At 38.7% G+C, this 18902-nt stretch overlaps 1 protein-coding gene across 1 annotated transcript; it reads right to left on the bottom strand.

Annotated features, from left to right (window-relative positions):
- Positions 1 to 716: 716 nt before the first annotated feature.
- On the bottom strand, positions 717 to 17061 carry LOC128854714 (uncharacterized). Its single transcript, XM_054089022.1, has 7 exons — positions 13226 to 17061; positions 10060 to 11707; positions 9693 to 9998; positions 9283 to 9623; positions 9004 to 9217; positions 8625 to 8913; positions 717 to 4056 (listed from the first exon to the last, which is right to left on the bottom strand). Exons 1-7 carry the CDS (start codon positions 16904 to 16906, stop codon positions 3873 to 3875), a joined length of 6663 nt encoding a protein of 2220 aa, XP_053944997.1. The 5' UTR covers positions 16907 to 17061; the 3' UTR covers positions 717 to 3872.
- Between the last annotated feature and the right edge of the window lie 1841 nt (positions 17062 to 18902).

The raw sequence follows: 18902 nt of genomic DNA, 5'->3' as shown, positions 1-18902 counted from the left end.
TCATAAGTCAAGTTGGCAGTTGTGCATATACTGCATATCGTGATGCATTTCCGAAGAGACCCAGAACGCGAAATACAATATAATACTCGACCATACTCAGTTTGTCTAGATCAATTCCCAATTTCATTTGAAATGCATGAAGAGTACTTTATTATTGAAAAAACCCAATAATATATACAAGTATAACAAAAAAAAAAAAATATATATATATAAATATCCCTTACTTTTGAACTCTCAAATACATTTTAATTGAAACTGCGAACTGATCTAGAAAGCTGATTATATATGAGTATTATCTTTAAGACCCTCTCTCACGCCATATAGATAGTTATTTTTCCTGTAATTTTTCTCAGAGAGGTTTATTATTATTAATTGGATTATATCTACATCTTTCGTTAGGTGTTTGGGCGAGCTTCTCCTCCAACATGGTGAGACGGTTTTCTGAGGTGTGCTATTTAGCAGACCGTTATTCGGCTCTCACCGAGTATGACAGAATCAGCTGAGCCGACGTCCCTTGGGGTGTGTTTACAAAAACTGAAATTGTGTTGGTGATATACGAAACAAATCGACCAATGATAACACTGTGCAACAAATTCAGGTTAGCAAAAATTAGGTCCATTCTGAGAGTGGCGGGTGAAAATAGAGGCGAAATTAAAAGACCCGTATCGCGCCGTTTTTTTATATTAGTTCGAATTTTATTTTAATCGGCCTTCGAAGTTCGAAATCGGAGCCGATTTTCGGTATATTGTTTCATAAGTACCACAAAAATTTTCGAAATCAATTTTTTCAAAAATTGTAATTGTTGCACAGGTCTCTAGCAATAATTTGGCTTTTACAGATTGAAAAAATATCAATTAGTCGACGAGTTATAGCCAAAAACCCATATAAACAATTTTGCTCCGATTTCGAACTTCGAATGCCGATTAAAAAAAAATTCGAACTAATATAAAAAAACGGCGCGATACGGGTCTTCTAAATTCGCCTCTATTTTCACCCGCCACTCTCAGAATGGACCTAATTTTTGCTAACCTGAATTTGTTCCACAGTGTAATTCTATCACCCTTCGCCTCCAATTTGTGGTGTGCGTCTTATGGTGGATCCCACATACGGTGGGAACTTCACTTTAATATAACTTTCGAACGGTAGAAGACTTTTATGAAGTGCTTTTTGTTATTGGTTGTCGAGGAACGTTCCTTATTACAAAAAACATTTTCTACATTGTGATGTAAGTTGCAAATAAGAATCGAATACATGCACTCATTTTCTAGTCGACCGACTACCTTCAAATGCAGTGCTTATCCGAGTTGTACTCACAGTCGCACTGTTGTGGAATTTTTTAAAGTATTACGCTCTATGTGGAATTCTGGTAACTTTGCCAAAAGTATATCGTTTTAACTGTCAAAAATTTGGCTTTTGGTGGGCGCAAAGTCTTTTACAAGAAATATAAACTTTGTATGTACGATTGCTTCACTTTTTCTTTGCTATTGAGCAAAATATTTTCCATGAAGAAAAATATCATATTAATCTCCTACTTATTATAATAGTTTTATTTAGGTATTCCCCTTCAACTGCCTATGAAAAATAAGTGTCGAATATCGCAAAAGTATCAGCTCAGCATTTGCATCAGGGTTGCAATACTGGCGGTTTTATTACGTACCACGAACAAGCCCATATCTACTATAGAATAGGCCTCTTCTTTTCGCCAGCGAATAGCGCAACCGGTATAAATAAACATATCTTGGCAGCGCTGGAATAGAGCTGCTTAAAATTACACATGGTTGCTTTAACATGGTAATTTCTCGTCAAGTTAGCCGAGTGGGAGATAGCGAGCAGAGAAGTGGCGCATAAAAAAGGCCTAATGTTAGGTAGGAAAATTCAAATTGGTGTGTTAAAACTCTACCATCCAATCTATAGTAAATAATAGTAGCCCATACTAAAACCAAATGAAATAAATGCAAAACAAAACTATGTATGTATGGTATATCTCATATCTGCATTTTTAATTGTAACTATTTATGTATTTTCGCTCTCCTAGTTTCCTTATGCATTTGTATCATATGTATGTATGTATGTATGTATATGTGTATGCATATTCGAAATTTATTTGTGATTTTTTCTTAAGTATTTAAATATAATTTAAATCATTTCAACTACGCTGAATTAATATAATTTACGTATGGAAAAGCGAATAATTCCATTAATCAATAAAAAGTTGGACTTAAATAGATAAATATAATATATTACTACTTAATTTTCTTAAATTTACGAAAAAGAAACCGCAGTAGTTTAAGAATTTCCAAACGTTTGGTTGTCGTCAATATTGGAAATTTATATTGAAACGATACATTTTTTGCCAAATTGTTAATGACTCAGAGCACTTGAATTGAAAGTAGTTAGGGTATTGTTTTACTGATTGGCTATTTTCACAGCAAAGCAATGGAATTAAGAGAGATATAATGAATGTGGGATAAATAATTGGCAGAAATATGGAGTGTATTCGAGATGTATTGATTACCACAACTGATCATAAGAAAGTATTTAGTCGTGCAAATAATTTGTGTAATGCAACTATGAGGCAGTGTTAAATCAGTATTAAGTGGCACGCGCCATTGAAAATGCACAGGAATGACTTTATACTTAAGCCAAGGTGAAGATTTTGCGTTTGACCAGCAATTTTCGAAGAACAACTTCAACCTAGCTTAGCTGGCATCACTTATGTCCTTTTCTATTATTCTGATCCATTGGAAATGGGTTGTCTAAATTTTGTTTACATTTTTAATCCCTCTTTCTCGGCCACTCGCTCCAACAAAATGTATATTTTATTTGGTTTTTAAAGTTGCAAATTCTAATTTAAGTTATGCGAAATCGCGAGTATGTGAAAAAGGTAAACAAAGGCGTGATGGGAATTTATCAACAAAATTACTATCGGAATGCGTAATTCTACTTTATTTCTTTCTGGTGCATGCATATGTGGTAAGTATACGAGTATGTATATTTGTGTACATATGTATGTACATATATAATATAATTTGCGTGTATTGCTTCAAAAGAGAAATTCAGTTATGTTATGTAGGCCTCTAAATTCTTCATCATTCTCATATAATATTTATTATTCAGTTAAATTTTTTTATTTGGTTCACTAATTGTGTAATATTCAAGTTTTAAGATTTTGTTCGTTTTGGCTTTGTAACAAGTTTTTTATTAGTGTTTCTGTTTTTCAAAATACACTTTTAAATCTTATAATTTCATGCGTGCAACTTTATTTCGTTTTCGCATTCAATCTTCATTCCTTTGTAATATGTTTAGTTTTGTCTCGTATTATTGCTTACTACATCCAAATATGCGGTGAGCTCTTTTTAAATATGTGCTTATAATAGTAAACTTCATTTCATGTATTCATACCGTTTTACATTTTCCAATAAGTATACGAGTATGGTATGTGGTTTTCTAATTTCATGTGCTCTCGCTACAATTTTGCAATCTAATTTTCGTAATGATCTACATACCGTATATTTCAGTTAATTACGACTTAAATTATGAATTTAATTTAAATTGCATATACTTATAGATAAGTAATAAATTGTAAAGTTAAGTTGTAATTTAAAAGCACAAACATAAAAACAAATAAATTACAACTAAACACCAAATTAAATAATTAATTATCACAAACAAAATCGAAATCATTTTTACTTAACCAAAGGAAATACATATATTTATGACTAATCATCGATTAAAAATTATTTATATGTCTGTATGTATAAGTTTGAGGATGCAACCACAATTTAATTATTGTTAATTTTACTGTTCATAAATATATACGCTCATAAATATAACTATTGCAGTTTTTTATACGAGTAATCGCACATTTTATTTTACATTTGACTTTCCTTTCGCCATTGAAACGTGCCCGATTTCACTCCAATACTTGAGGATCCCTGATTGCTGTTTGAAGAAAGCATATTGTTGGTGCGGCGTATCAGTTGTGCAGCGGAATCGAAGCGGCTACGTATTAGACGCATTGCAGGATTTGTTGTAATGCCGCTGCGTTTGCTCTTACTGTAAAATATGTAAAATATATAGAAAAAAATATATATATAGTATAATGATTAGTATCGCTCCTGGTCGGAAATCCGATCAATAAAGAATTTCAAGTAATTGTTTCTTACTCAATTTCAGTTTTATCTTTATTTTAATCTCTATCTTTATCTCTATCTCTATCTCTATCTCTATCTCTATCTCTATCTCTATCTCTATCTCTATCTCTATCTCTATCTCTATCTCTATCTCTATCTCTATCTCTATCTCTATCTCTATCTCTATCTCTATCTCTATCTCTATCTCTATCTCTATCTCTATCTCTATCTCTATCTCTATCTCTATCTCTATCTCTATCTCTATCTCTATCTCTATCTCTATCTCCATCTTTATCTTTATCTTTATCTTTATCTTTATCTTTATCTTTATCTTTATCTTTATCTTTACCTTTATCTTTATCTTTATCTTTATCTTTATCTTTATCTTTATCTTTATCTTTATCTTTATTATCTTTATCTTTATCTTTATCTTTATCTTTATCTTTATCTTTATCTTTATCTTTATCTTTATCTTTATCTTTATCTTTATCTTTATCTTTATCTTTATCTTTATCTTTATCTATCTCTATCTCTATCTCTATCTCTATCTCTATCTCTATCTCTATCTCTATCTCTATCTCTATCTCTATCTCTATCACTATCTCTATATCTATCTTTATCTCTATCTCTAAAAAAACGATTTAAAACGATTATTTTATTTAATCAGTTAACTATTGTAGAAGATGTGTACAAAATTTTAGCGACAAAGCTCCAAAATTGTAGAAGTTATAGCATTTCGAATTTGCTCTAGTTGAGTGGTAGCGAGTTCTGCCGCAGGTGTAATGGATAGTCGTGTTACTTTTTTGAAAAAAAAGAAAAGAACATTACGAATGTTGTTGCTTCGCGATTCATTTGTCAAGCTTTTGAAGCATGCATATTCAGTCGCTTGATAAAAATTTGACATTTATTGCTGTAGTATATCTCGCACGGAAGCACGTATCCTAAACGCGGAAAATCGGAAAATGAGCGTTCTGCGAGGCTACGTAAAAGGAAATTGAACGTTAATCAGCACAAAAATGATGAAAAGGTATTACGTGACAGCTCAACCCCCAAAAAGTTGAATATGTATATTAATTCGAACTCGAAAGATGTGATCATCGATGTAACTCATGTGTATCGAGTTATCGAATTTCTGTCGGTTTTTGGCGCCATCGCTGAGTTTCTCGTTTGCAAAAGTTGCAAGAGCAAAGTGAAATTTGCAGAAAGTGGACATCAAGGTTTGGGTTTCAAAATTGGCATCACCTGTTCGTGCGGAACAAATTACATCTTTTCGGGACCGCTAATTCACACAGGATTTGAAATCAACAGATGAAATGTGTTTGTCATGCGGCTTCTTGGGATAGGTCATGAAGGTATACATTTATTTTGCGGTCTCGTGGATCTTTATCAAGGACTTTCAGATTACGCGTATAAAAAAATAGTAGATCATATACACTCAGCGGCAACAACATTGTTTGAGAAATTCAGCAAAAAAGCGGCCCAAGAAGAAAAGAAAAATAATAAAGAAAATGGAAGGCCTGATACAGATTTTAAAGAGATGGAGATGATGATTTACGTCATTATACGGTGTTACAACGCTAATTGGTTACTACAGTGGTAAAGTCATAGCCTTAATAGTGAAAAGTTCTTTTTGTTAAGTTTGTTTGAATTGGAAATCCAGAGAAGGAACTGACGAGTATCAAGAATGGCATGAACAGCACAAAGAAAACTGCTCTTCAAATCACCAAAGAACAGCAGGCAAAAGTATATTCTATTGATGAAATGTTTGCGAGTTCGATAGAGAAATTCGGAGTGAAATACGTCAACTACATTGGTGACGGTGATTCTAAAACTTTTTCAAGTATCGTAAAGAATAATCCTTATGGTGATGAATCACCCGTTGTTAAAAGCGAATGTGTGGGTCACGTTCAAAAAAGAATGGGCACTCGTTTTCGCAACATTAAGAAGAAAGAAAAACTCGGCGGGAAAGGAAGACTCACAGATGTGCTCATCAAAAAACTGACAATATATTACGGATTAGCCATTAGGAAGAATGTCAACTCTGTCAGAGATATGAAAAAGGCAATTATGGTAACTCTGCACCATTTCACTTCGACAGACAAGAATCCTAAACATGGAAGTTGTCCTGCGGGCGCTGAAAGCTGATGTGAATGGAGCTAAAGCTATGCGAAAGCTAGCAACTTTCACCCACCCGCTGTGCGTTATAAGACTAGATGTGGAAAAGCACATTCTTTCGATATATGAAGATCTTTCGAAAGACGATCTCCTGGTACGATGTCTGGGCGGACACACTCAAAATGCCAATGAATCTTTTAACGTCACAGTGCAGACATTTTCAACGAAGGTTATACGGCTGTTTTGACATTGATGAGACTACTTGACTTAAAAATCGGACAACAGTGCAAAATTTTTGCCCACAAAATGGATGAAAGCCGAATCGAACGCGCAGAGCAACGTCACAGCGATTGCACTAAAGAAGCACGAATTGCTTGAAGGGCAGAAAAAACTCAGCAGAATGAGCTTCTCGAGAAAGCGGAAGGATGTCTTTATGGTCCAGGAGTAGCCGATTAGCCATTCATTGTTGTAAGTGTACATAACTTATCGTCTTCCGAAAACTTCAAAGCGCTTTATCTCAAAACCATGTTTTTGAAACTGGCGGGCAGGATTAAAAAAGCAATATTCAACCTATCGACGGGATACATGGCTTTTTTTGTAGCTTTGGTACCTAACATTCTAGGTGAACCTCCAAAAATAGTCCAAACTAACTGTTTCAATAATAGATTATCGCGAAAATTACCTCCAAAAATCGATTTTCAGCTTTTACAAGGAAAAAAAAATTTTTTTCAAAAGTTTTTTTTGTTGTTTTCGAGGTTCATTGACGGTAAAAAACACTAACAATTAAGTAAAAGACTTAATTGCATGTTTTAGACGAGACTCGTGGACGCTATCATGCACGCCAACTGGATACTCCTGTCCGAGCGCGCTACGTGGCACCTGGGATAACTTCGTCATTTAGCTAGTTTTTGAAGTGAAAAAAAATCGAAATACAGCTTATATGTTGTCCAAATATACGCAAAATATTAATAAACTGAGTTGTTTTTCTTTCTTTAAAACAAAAAATACCACAAAAAACACCTTTTTTCGGCGTTCCAGATGGTCCGACCCGCTTAAAGTATTTATTTGTGAGGCATACCATCTTGAGTAAAAAGTTCCCGAAAAAACCGCCACGCTCTTAGTCGATTGATTTCAGTTCTGTTTTTTTGTTATGCTGCCACATCTGTGGTAAACATTCCTACCAAAAGCTTATCACCATTGCTAGAGATTTATAAAAATTACGCTGTCTTGAGTAAATCTACCTTTGCACGTGTTTTCGATTTTATACAGTTTTAAAAAAAAAATTTGAATTATCAACAATGTTGTATTACATTTTGCGTTAAAATGGATTCAGTGGTGCGAAGACCTTAAAAATGTTGGGACACTGTTTCGGTAATGATACTCCAAAAAAAACAGCCGTTTACGAGTGGCATGAACGCTTCACAAGAGATCGTGAGTCCATCGAGGATGACGAATGGATCCATTAAGGACATTGTAGTTAATGATTTGGGTTCGCGCAGTGTTGCTGAAAAGTTTATCCCAAAGGACCTGAATTTCATGCAAAAAAAGGGACCGCATTGATATCACCAAAGACATGAATTCCAAGGCTGAATCCGAACCGACATTCATCAAACGCATCATTACTGGAGACCAGACGAAGGTTTATGAGTACGTCAATTTATCTAGATAGGAGGTGAGTGAGTGTTTTGAATGAACCAAAAAAAAAAGTTTTGTGGGAAAATAAATCGTGTATTTTGCACCATGATAAGGCACTGTGTCATCATTATTCGGGAGCGTTTGGCCAAGAACGAAACGAATACCATCCAAAAGCCATCCATTCACCTCATATGGCTCCCTGCGATTTTTTCTGTTTCATTAAGTGAAAAAACCACTACGGGGAACGCGTTTTAACAGTCGAAAGAAAGTAATGGGACAGTTCAAGACGGGTCTGTTGTTTATACCGAAAAAAAGAGTTAACGAAATGTTTCGAGAGCTGGATAAAACGCTGGTATAAGTGATTACAGTTGATGAGTAGTACTCCGAAGCAACGCCCCCTTTTCCAACGCCTCCAAACCTTTTTGTCGTTATGCAGTAGGATATATGGTTTGGAAGTGATATAATTGGATTGGAAGTGACGAAATGTTAAGCAAGTACAAATTTTATTTGGTTGATTGATGATGATGATTTCTTAGAAACTCCTAGGCACCCACAACGCTCATAATTTAGTTCACAGTTTTTTAAAGAACCACAACTACTTTTAAAATACATTTTATACATTCATTTCCCTATACATGATTCCCTGCTTTCTAAGGATTCCTATATATGGTTTTCTGCTTTCTAAGGGGATTTATAACTATATTTTATGGCTTCGCTAAGTTTGATTTGTACAATTCTTACCTCGAAGAACTCGGCTGGCTCTCCTTTAAATTACCCAAAATTATGCGCATATGAGTGTCTCGTGCAAAGTGGTTATCTGGCAGTACTGACTTCCCGCAAGAACTGCTGCCATTTGTATTATTTGCACCGGCATTGCCTGACGCACCGGCAATTTCATCGAACGCATTCAGTGAGGGTAGTTGGCCCGGAGAACTTAGTTCACTACTTGGTGAGTGTGGTGGCGTAGCGTATAGTGGTGACATGCATTCCATATCATAGAGATCAGCCTCGTTGGCACCGATGCCAGAAACTGCAGAAGAGTTAAGAAAAGGAAAGATACTTGTAAAGGGCTATGCATTACATATATACATACATAGAAAAATATTTATTTAAAACGTACCAAATTGATGTTCATTGAGATCAGGCAGCAATTGAGAATGCCGCTGCGAGTGATGTACTTTCTGCTGCTGTTGCATAGAACCTGCGGCGGCGCTAGATGCTGAAGCGCCACCATGTTTCGAATTAATGATGGGCGCATTTTGTACGAAGGGATTATTGCGCGAATTAAGTTTTGTTTGACGCTGCAGTTGCTGGGTGAAAGTGAGCGGTGCTTGCTGTTAGGAGGAATGGAATTATTTGTAAATTTGGAAATGTTGTTTTTGCTTTAAATTTTACTCACATCATTGCTGCTACCTGTGGACTGACTAGAGATGACGCTTTTTCGCTTATGCAAACTGCTTGTGTCCGATTGCATTGTGTTTTGATAGAAATTGTTTGAGCTATGCGTTGATGTTGATGCATTCAGGATATTTGATGGCACTTGCATGTTGTTGTTATTCATGCTGTTATTCACAGTGGCTGTGGTGGCTGCCGAGCAGATCGATGGAGCAGAAGCAAGTGGTGGATATGATGGTGCCCCCAGACCGAGGCTTTGATGAGCAGGTAGCGCTGGTGGCTGATCAGGTGAACGAAGCATGCTCGGGTGGAATTTTGCTGGTTCGACTAGATTGTTAGAATCGCCTAATAAAGAGTGGCGCATAAAAGCAATTAATTTAAGAAAAAGTGATAAAAATACAACTGTTTCTTTACTTTTTGCGAAATTGTCAAAAATCTTCAATATGTTAGTGCGGTTCGACTTGGCGGCCAATTTGATTGGTGTTCGTCCGCAATGATCTGACTTGTATGGATTAGCCCCGTACTTCAATAAAGCGATTACACATTTCTCATGTCCTTCCTGCGCTGAAATGCCCAACGCCGTCGCGCCTTGTTTGCATGCATGATCCGCCACTGCGCCAAAGTATAACAATATACTCATGACATCATGATTGCCTTGCCAGGCGCATGAATGCAACGGCGTGCGAGCCTCCAAGTCCATAGCATTCACATCCGCGTTACCTGAAAGTACACACAACAGTTTGAATATTTTTCTATTTTAACTTAATTCATATACTCTAACCCATTGTGATAAGCATCTTGACCATCTCGGCATGTCCCTGCCAAGCGGCCACATGCAGGGCCGTGCGTCCCTCGCTATCCGGTATATTAACATCGACATTGGTCACTTCCAACAGGTACTTAACTATATCTAGTTTATTCTCCAGGGCTAGTATGTAAAGTGTAGTGCGTGAGTCCGCATCCTTGGCGTTCACATCGCAACAGAATTTCAGCAAATACTGCAGAGTTTCCAAGTGGCCCTCCAAGCAGGCCAGGCGGAATGCTGTTTTGCCATCATGCGCCTTTTGATCGACAAATGTTGGATGTATTTCGAGTAGCACTTGTACACACTTGGTTCGGCCCTCTTGTGCCGCCAGGTGCAGCGCAGTCTTTCCTTCGTTGTCGCACTCGTCGATTTTGGCGCCCGACTCCAGCAACTGCAGACATACTTCGTGGAAGCCTTCGAATGCCGAGTAATGCAATGGCGTCCAGCCGGCATTATCGCGATGTGTTTCGTCTAGTCCGCGATCGAGTAGTTGCCTCACAGTTTCTACATTACCTTGCGCTGCTGCAATGCTAAGTACAGTACGTCCCTCCGAGTCCATGCAATCGATGCCGCAGCCCCAAAAAAGAAGCAATTTTACGACATTTGCATGGCCGGCGGTACAGGCGGCCCATAACGGTGTGCGACCCATGAAGTCTGCCAAATCCGGATCTGCGCCATTTTCCAGTAACAACTCACAAACCTCGGCATTACCTTCGAAAGAACTCACTAACAGTGGCGACATGCCGTCATTGTCGAGCTGATCAGTATTGGCGCCATGCTCTAAAAGCGTCGATATAACTTTGCTATAGCCTGACGAACCGCAGAGGGCAGCCACGCAAAGGGCACTTCGCCCATCCAAATCTAAATGATTAACGTTGGCACCATTCTCCAGAAGAATCTCAACAATATCGTAATGACCCATATATGAGGCAGCGATCAAGGAGGTACGACCCTGCCTATCTACAGAATTCACATCGGCGCCGGATTCGATGAGTATTTTTAGTATGTCTTCGTGTCCACTCCAAGCGGCTGCTCGCAAGGCGGTTCGTCCCTCCTTATCAGCCAGATCAATTTTACATGCAGGATGTGAGATTAATAGCTTGACGACCTCCGTATGACCACCCCAAGAGGCGGAACGTAATGGCGTCCAACCATCGCGGTCGGCATGATTGACATCGACACGTTTCATTCGGCCGGTGCCATCATTGCAGGGTTGTGAAAAACTCAATAATAATTTAACAACTTCTAAATGACCATTGCGTGCAGCAATATTCAATGCAGTTTGTCCATTGTAGTCTTCAATTTCGAGATCAATGGGTCCTTTGCAGGCGTTCAGCGCACGCTCGAGCAGTTGGTGATTACCATCATTGGCTAGGATGTGTATGAGTGCCTTGCCTTTGTGTAATTCAATGCGATTGGAGTCAGAGAGCTGGTGTAGCGTGCTGGAAGCATTCTCATCTTGACTTTCCTGATGTGGTTCACTCTTCTCAGATGGACTTGTGGGTCGTTGAGTTTCCAATATGCACGATTTCTCACTTGAGATCAGCAGATCAGCCAGTTCAAAATCTATGTTTTGAGATTTTTCCGAGAGTTCAGGAGACATGAGGGAAGATTCGCAAGAATTCTGGCAAAAAGAAAAATGTATATTTATTTAGAAGAACTGAGAGATTTATTCAAATATGAGTATATCCTCAACAAAAACTGAGTAATAGATAGTTGATCGTGAATGGGCGTACAATAAGTTATATGTAGTATGATAAATAAGTACCAGTCAAAAGGTGGTCAGATTAATCTTTCGGCCTATTCTTAATATACATATGAGCTATTCGTTTGGTGGCCTGCACTAGTTATGAGCCACAACCAAACCAAACTCGGGAGGATACAAAGATTAGTTTATTTTCTAGTAAAAGCGGCATTAGGCTCGTATCCAAGCGATGCATTCAATTTACTCATCCATTAATTACCAATAGATCTGCACATTAAATACACATTTGGAACTTGCGCGGTTAGGCTCAAAGATATAGGGAGCTGAACTATTAGAATGTATGGTCACAGCAAGATCCTTCTGCAAATACCATCATTTGCAAACACCACCGTCGACCTATCTCGCAGCCTTCACTCTATTCAAAACTTCTGCGTAGATTTCCATCTAAAGCAGATTGGAGGAGAAGAAATTTAGAGATATTGATGCAGAAATTTACACGGACTGGTCCAAGACAAACTGTGGCTTTGTGGTAGACAACTATCCAAATCAATGCGCCTTCCCACAATGCTGGCGTGGGGAAAACCACAATTGCTGGCAAACAGGGAAGCCTTCAAAGGCATCTCCGATATCATGCATGCATCACGGAAAATCAGCCTACTATCAAGGTGGAAAACTAAAACAATATAATTTCCGGGCTAATAATGCACTATATAGAGGACCTCAATTCGTTCAGTCAATGGCTCGATATCCCTCTATGTTGGTTGATATCGCTATGGTTGGTAGTATGCGTTGCAGGCCACAGGAACAACGAGGATAAAGATAACGTGGATAAGCTTGCGAGGCTAGGATCCGCCTTAAGAATTTCAAGTAGACGGTGGAAAAGACTACCAACCTGTGCAACAATACATGCCACAGTTGTAGAGAAGTGGGGGAGAATGAATCTTCTGTTCACTAACTCCGTAATTGTCCGGGTTTATCAAGAGCGGGATTACGAACTTTTGACAAACCATTCCTCAACAACACTGAAGAAATTTCATTCTTCCCTTTCTAGACACAACGAAGTGGTTATAGGAAATAACAGTCTTGGAAACTCAATTACCAAAATAACAGAGGATTGTGGTATTAAAACGCCGCCAGACGCTAAGAAGGTGTTTCCCAGGCCAGGAAGCCATTCAAACAAAACAACAACCTTTTGCTCGGCAATGAATCCCCTATTAGTGGGAATTGGAGTTGAATTTGATCGAAAATCATACTTTATGACCAGATGTATTTCCATATCGGCGCTTATGTTAAAAAATGCCAAAAAATGCCGAATCTAGTCACCTAGGGTTATGGTAATGTTTGTCAGTTATTTTTTGCTTTAATTTTTAAATAGAAACTTGAACTCTCTTTATAGTAAACTACTTCTCAATAAATAATAAACATAGTCAAACCTACCTGCGCCTCGGCGTTATTAATACCCGTCTCGATTAACAGCTTTAGTATCTTTGCATCTGTTGGTAAGCTCGGCTTGAAGAAGTCACACAAAAATTGCGAAAATTCGTCGGTCAACTCGCTGCCCAGGAATTTCTCAATCATATTACGAGTCTTGGGTAGAAAGTTTGGATCGTGTTTGAAATCGTTTTCGCACTGCGAGCAGCAGTTCAAATGGTTCGTATAGAATGCGTCATTCAAATTGAGTCGAGATTCGAGTAACATGAGTATAATATCCAAATTAACATTACGACTGGTGAGATATTCGCCCGATTTGATAAGATGGTATACGAACTTTCGTACATTATTGGCACATAGAGTGTCCGCGACCAGCAAGTAGTACATTGAGACCATCACGTGACCTTCGTTGACGTCACATATGAATTTCTTGGTTGCGAACTTCACGTCAACCAGCCAGTCGGAAAAGGAGTTGTGGAAAATCTTCAACCGTTGTTGATCGGTATCGTAGGAAACAATGTTCTTCATGAGATGTAAACGTTTTTCGAATTCTTCTGCGTCGATTACATAGTTGTGTGTCCGTAGACAATTGAAAAGGAAGAGTTTGTCCACATATCCCGATGAAGCGAGCAGTACATTCAGAAGTGGACGTATTTTCATGTATTGCTTTTTATTGAAGGACTTCTGACAAATGTATAAATATAAGCCATTCAGTGTACATGGTATCAATTTGATCTCGCGAAAGCTAAAAAAATTCTCCTTGATGCCATTTAAAACTTTCTCCAAATAGAGTATGCAACCATTTGACTTGATATACAGTTGATGTAGTGATTCAATTATCTCTTTTGTGAGCATAATACTATCCTTAAAGTCCGAATTCAATCTATTAATGATGTACTCCTGTACATCCTTAACTACATGTGACTTCCGCAAATCATCTAATGTGATCTTTTTGAAACCCGTAAACATTCGTGTAATTTGCTTAGTCTGTTTTTTGGTTGTGCACACAAGGAAGAGCCATTTCGGGAAGAGATGTATGTGATTGGACAACAATTCCGCGACATTACGACTTTTATGATTGGTTGTCGTACCGCGTCCGCCTTTCAGGGTGGTAATCAAATTCCCTTCGTTGATGTAATTCTCATCTATAGAGTCGATGAGCAGCAATAGTGCCGTCTTTGGTGGTGTAAGCTCGAGCAGTGGAAAGAGTAGCGCTTTCTTGAAGCATTCATCTGGATTCTTTTCTATGTTGTCAACGCTTAAGCACTCTAGTATTTCCGGATTGGAGAGTAACATGTCATAGTAACCATCTGCAATTACGGTGCGACAACTTTTTGGCTTAGGTAGTGGTGGAGGCAGCGTATTCATACTAGAACCTGCGATGCTAGGGTGCATATAACTATCCGTTGCATCCCGATTGCTACGCTGTTCAAAATCTATGAGGTTTTCACAATTTTCCTTATCCTCCTCATCGATGTCTTCTTTTTCATTCGTTGCTTTACATTCTTTAGTATCTGTTTCAAAATTTTTATCTGCCTCTGGTTTATCTTCGTCATCGTCATTATCGGATTTTGGTTTCGCCTCAGTGGTACTGTTTCCCTCAACGTCATCCGCATTTATAGCTGCTTCTATCTCGCTTTTTAGTTCTTCACTTACCATATCAGCAATGTCTTCACCACCACCGTGCTGTATAGCAGCACTGCCGTTGTTGGGAGTAATATTGGCAGTCACCTTGACCGGTGAAGCAACGGCGGTTGAACGCCCGAGTTTGACTGGAATCTTAGATTTCTTGCCTGGACTGCACTTCGACGAAGTCGACGGTGAACTTTTCTCCTTTTCTGTTTCGTTACGCTTCTCCTTTTCAGTTTCGTTGTCTTTATCTTCGTTGCGCTCTTTGACATTGCCTCTGGTGGCCGTTGTTGGTGGATGCGTGCCATAATTATTATACTTTTTGCCTTCGGCTGTAGCGCCATTGGTATCTACTGGTGTCGGTTCAGATTTCTGGCGCATGATACATGCATTGGATGACTTTTTGTTGCTAGTCGATGTGCGTCGTTGCTGGAAATGCGTTGGTGTGTCGGCATCACAATCACTTGCGCCACGTCTCAGCTCGGCAATTAATATGTCTTCAACGTTCTCATTCAATGTTATATTGTTCATAGCTTCGTCGAGTTTTGATTCTTGTTGTTGTGCCTCCTCTTTCAGAAAGGAGAACCCCTCATCGATAACGCGTTGACATTCGTCCTTTGTAATAAGCGAGGAATGGCTCAGTATTTGTAGAATTACTTTACGTATAAATAGCGAAAGGCTGTGACATTCTGGGTTTTGCGACTCAATTAGATAACAGGCGAGTAGTTTGCGATTTAGTATACCTTTCGTGCCAGAGTTGCCATTCATGATAGCTTGGCAAATGGAAGTCTTACCTGAGCCATTGGACCCCAACACCAGGCAACCATTGTAAGTTGAACTGGATATGGCGGCGGCCTTTGCACGTGCTGCCATAAAACCGCCAACAGCTTCAGCTTTACCAGCGGAGCTAGTGCTTAATAAACCAGGCATGTTCTTTTTACCTGCAGTACGTTGCTCCAAGCATAGTGCTATCTTTTTTAATACCCATTCTCGATGTATATACACTGGTTGACAGCGCCGCGTAGTCAGTGTTTGACTTTTTGAACCGCATGCCGACACAATACCATTAACTTCTTTGTCAGGCGAAATCTTTTTCTGCATTAGTATTTCCAAATTGTCAGCAGTTTCTGTTAACACCGACGCGCTCGTATCAACACTGGTACTAATGCTACGTTCTTCGCTCACATCTGCCGCAGCACCACCATTGCTGCGCGCCGTTTCGATGGGAAAATTCTGTTGCATTAAATTAGCAAAGTGTTCTTCGCGTGCCAAATTCGAGAAGCTGGCGTTGGGACAATCACGTCCTGAAACTTCCAGCTTTTTTTGCAGCTGTGTGGTGTCTTTTAGGAAATTGAGTATGCGGCGATCCTCGAGTTGATGACTGGGTGTATTGGAATTGGGCAGCGGTGGCAATGAGGCGGGCTGATTCGAGTAATGCGAACCGCCGACCAGCGCACTTGACGAACAGCCGTCCAAGGCCGTGTCATCATCAAGATCAGTTACTGGTATTGTATTGCCATTACGACCGCATAGCCGCGTTAGATCTTTCGAATTGATTTGTTTGTATTCCATTAAATTGGACAATTTGGTGTCGTGCGCATCGTGATTGCTCCCACCCGTATGTGCACGAGTTCCCGAACTGTTAAAGCGTATGCGTTCGCCGCTTTTGTAGCGATCCGATTTGCGTAATGGTGTAGCGTAGAGCATTTCTTTGGGGATATCGTTATTTGCATAGTGTTTATTGTTTGATTGCTGTTGTAGTGATAACGGCGAATGATGTTGATGCTGTAGTTGCAGTTGTTGTTGCTTGTTGCTGGTCAAGTTAGTGGCGTTGGTGTTGGGATTGGAGTTGGCTGCATTCTGATTGCTGATATTATTTAGCAGTAGCTGTTGAGAGAGCGGGTTATTAGCAACTGCTGCAGCGACCGCATTATTTGTATTGGATTGGGCAGATTTCTGCTGTTGTATCTTACGTACGGCGTCATTGTACATAGCCTGGCAGGGCAGATTTTCGTAGATGTCGTTGCGTAAGTTGTCATTATCAGAATGTTTCGACATTTTTGGTGACGCGATGGAAGGAAAACTCGTAAGAAAGTTTAACGATTATGCGCAAAAATGTAGCTCAATGCGGGCAAGTCAGCCAAAACGTAGACGTACATTCTTGTATGCAGGTGTATGCATTTTCGTTTCACCACAATTTGAAGCAATTTTTATGGTCTGAAAGTAAAGTAAAAAAAAGCTCGTTATTATATTTTGTTGCTGAAAATAGTGCAGATGTTTGTTTTTTGTTTAGCCAAAATCAAGATATTTATGTTACTATGTATGTACAATACATAAATTAATCAATACAGGGTACACGCGGTAAGTGAGGACATGCATATGAGTATATGTGACTATAACTTCCCGAAGCCATTATTTTACTTTTTGCTCTTTTTCAGGTAAGACATGGAAGACTACAACTTAACTCCAGAAATCAAGAGATAGGTAGTTAGTGTCACTATATGTGCAAATCACACAGATTTAGAGATCTCTAATTTTTTTAAATGCGTTCGTTCACGAGAGGACCCTTCAAAATCAATGAGGACCCTTGGGAGGGAGGTTAATGTTTTTGAGGGCCGTATTCGTCGAGTTTTCCGTAAAGATCTCCGATATAAATCTTACGTTATGCGCAGAAGACCGTTTGTGTCGGAGTAAACTCGAGAACAGAGAGTTAGTTATCTTATCAAAATACCTTCTAAACAAAATAAAAAAGTCTGAAGCGCTTGAGGTGTGATTGTTTTTTTGACGAAACAAATTTTGACCAGGACCAAAAGACCAACAGCAGTAATGACAAATGGCTGCTATATGTTCCAAACCTACAGAGGTTCCATGCTCACGAAGTGTCCAGCCATTGTTATGGTCTTAGGTGTTGTGAGCAACAAAGGATAAGGTCATGTCTCCACACTTCTTTACTGAAGGATTTCTAGTGAATTCTGTTATATATATCGAGGTTTTAGAGACAGGAGTAAAACCCTGGATTGATAGTGTACGCGGTGATAGTTCATAGATCTTCCGGGAAGACTTTGCGTCTTCACACAAAGCGATGGCGACACAAGACTGGATTTCAATGACCACAAACACCGACCTTAGAGTCGCCTAACTCCCCAGACCTTAATTCCCTGGATTACTACGTATAGGGCGTAGTTGAGTGTGAAACCAATATACTGAAGAATTCAATTAATACCGTTATGGTCTATAAGAATAAGGAGCATTTGATTCGGACATGCAATCGTTCCCGGAGGGACATCAGAATTCGTTTTAGAGGTATGGTTCCTTCGGCAAAGTTTCTTATTTTGATCCCTAGAATACGATTTTCACAGAGCAATGAGCGATTTTTAAATCGACCCGCCCTAATATATATATATTTCCCGTGGTCCCAACGAGGAATAAAGGTCCTCAAACCTAATTAGTTTTACTCTCAAGTTGTCCTCAAATACATTACGCACGCTGTATTTCGTGTATTTACTGACGCCGCTTTAGTTTTTGTTTGAGTTCTGCAGCAATACAACTGTGAATAAACTTTGTTCGCGTGACATCCATCGACCTGAATTTTGTGCAAGCTGTGGCGTGGCTACTACTGGCCTTAAGCGAAATAACATCAAACTGTAAACACTTTTTCAACTTTCTTTGAATATTTTATTCCCATACATAAGCATGTATGTATGTGTGTGTATGCACCTGCGGATGTCCTTACACCTTTCATTCCCTTCTCGTTTCCTTTTTTACCGGTTTCAAATACCAGTAAAAAAGCCCATCGTATAACAACAGTTCAATTCACTCTGGGATTGCCTACAGTCATAAAATTTATCATTTTTTTGTTTCCGTGCATTTCTGTTGGATGGCATTTGTACTAATGGTTGGTGTTGAGGAAGGTCAATAACAATTTTTCTCGATAAAAAGAAATATCGGGACAATGGTGGTTGCGTAGTGCAATTGGTAGATGTACTTATATAAGAACATAAAAAAATTGCAAATTACAGATTGCTTGTTGTTCGAGTATTTATAAAGTTACCTC

The sequence above is a fragment of the Anastrepha ludens genome, chromosome 2, assembly GCF_028408465.1.
Source record: "Anastrepha ludens isolate Willacy chromosome 2, idAnaLude1.1, whole genome shotgun sequence".
In the NCBI taxonomy this organism is placed as follows: domain Eukaryota; kingdom Metazoa; phylum Arthropoda; class Insecta; order Diptera; family Tephritidae; genus Anastrepha; species Anastrepha ludens.
The sequence above is the reverse complement of the archived record's forward strand: the minus strand, read 5'-3'. Positions and strand labels throughout refer to the sequence as shown.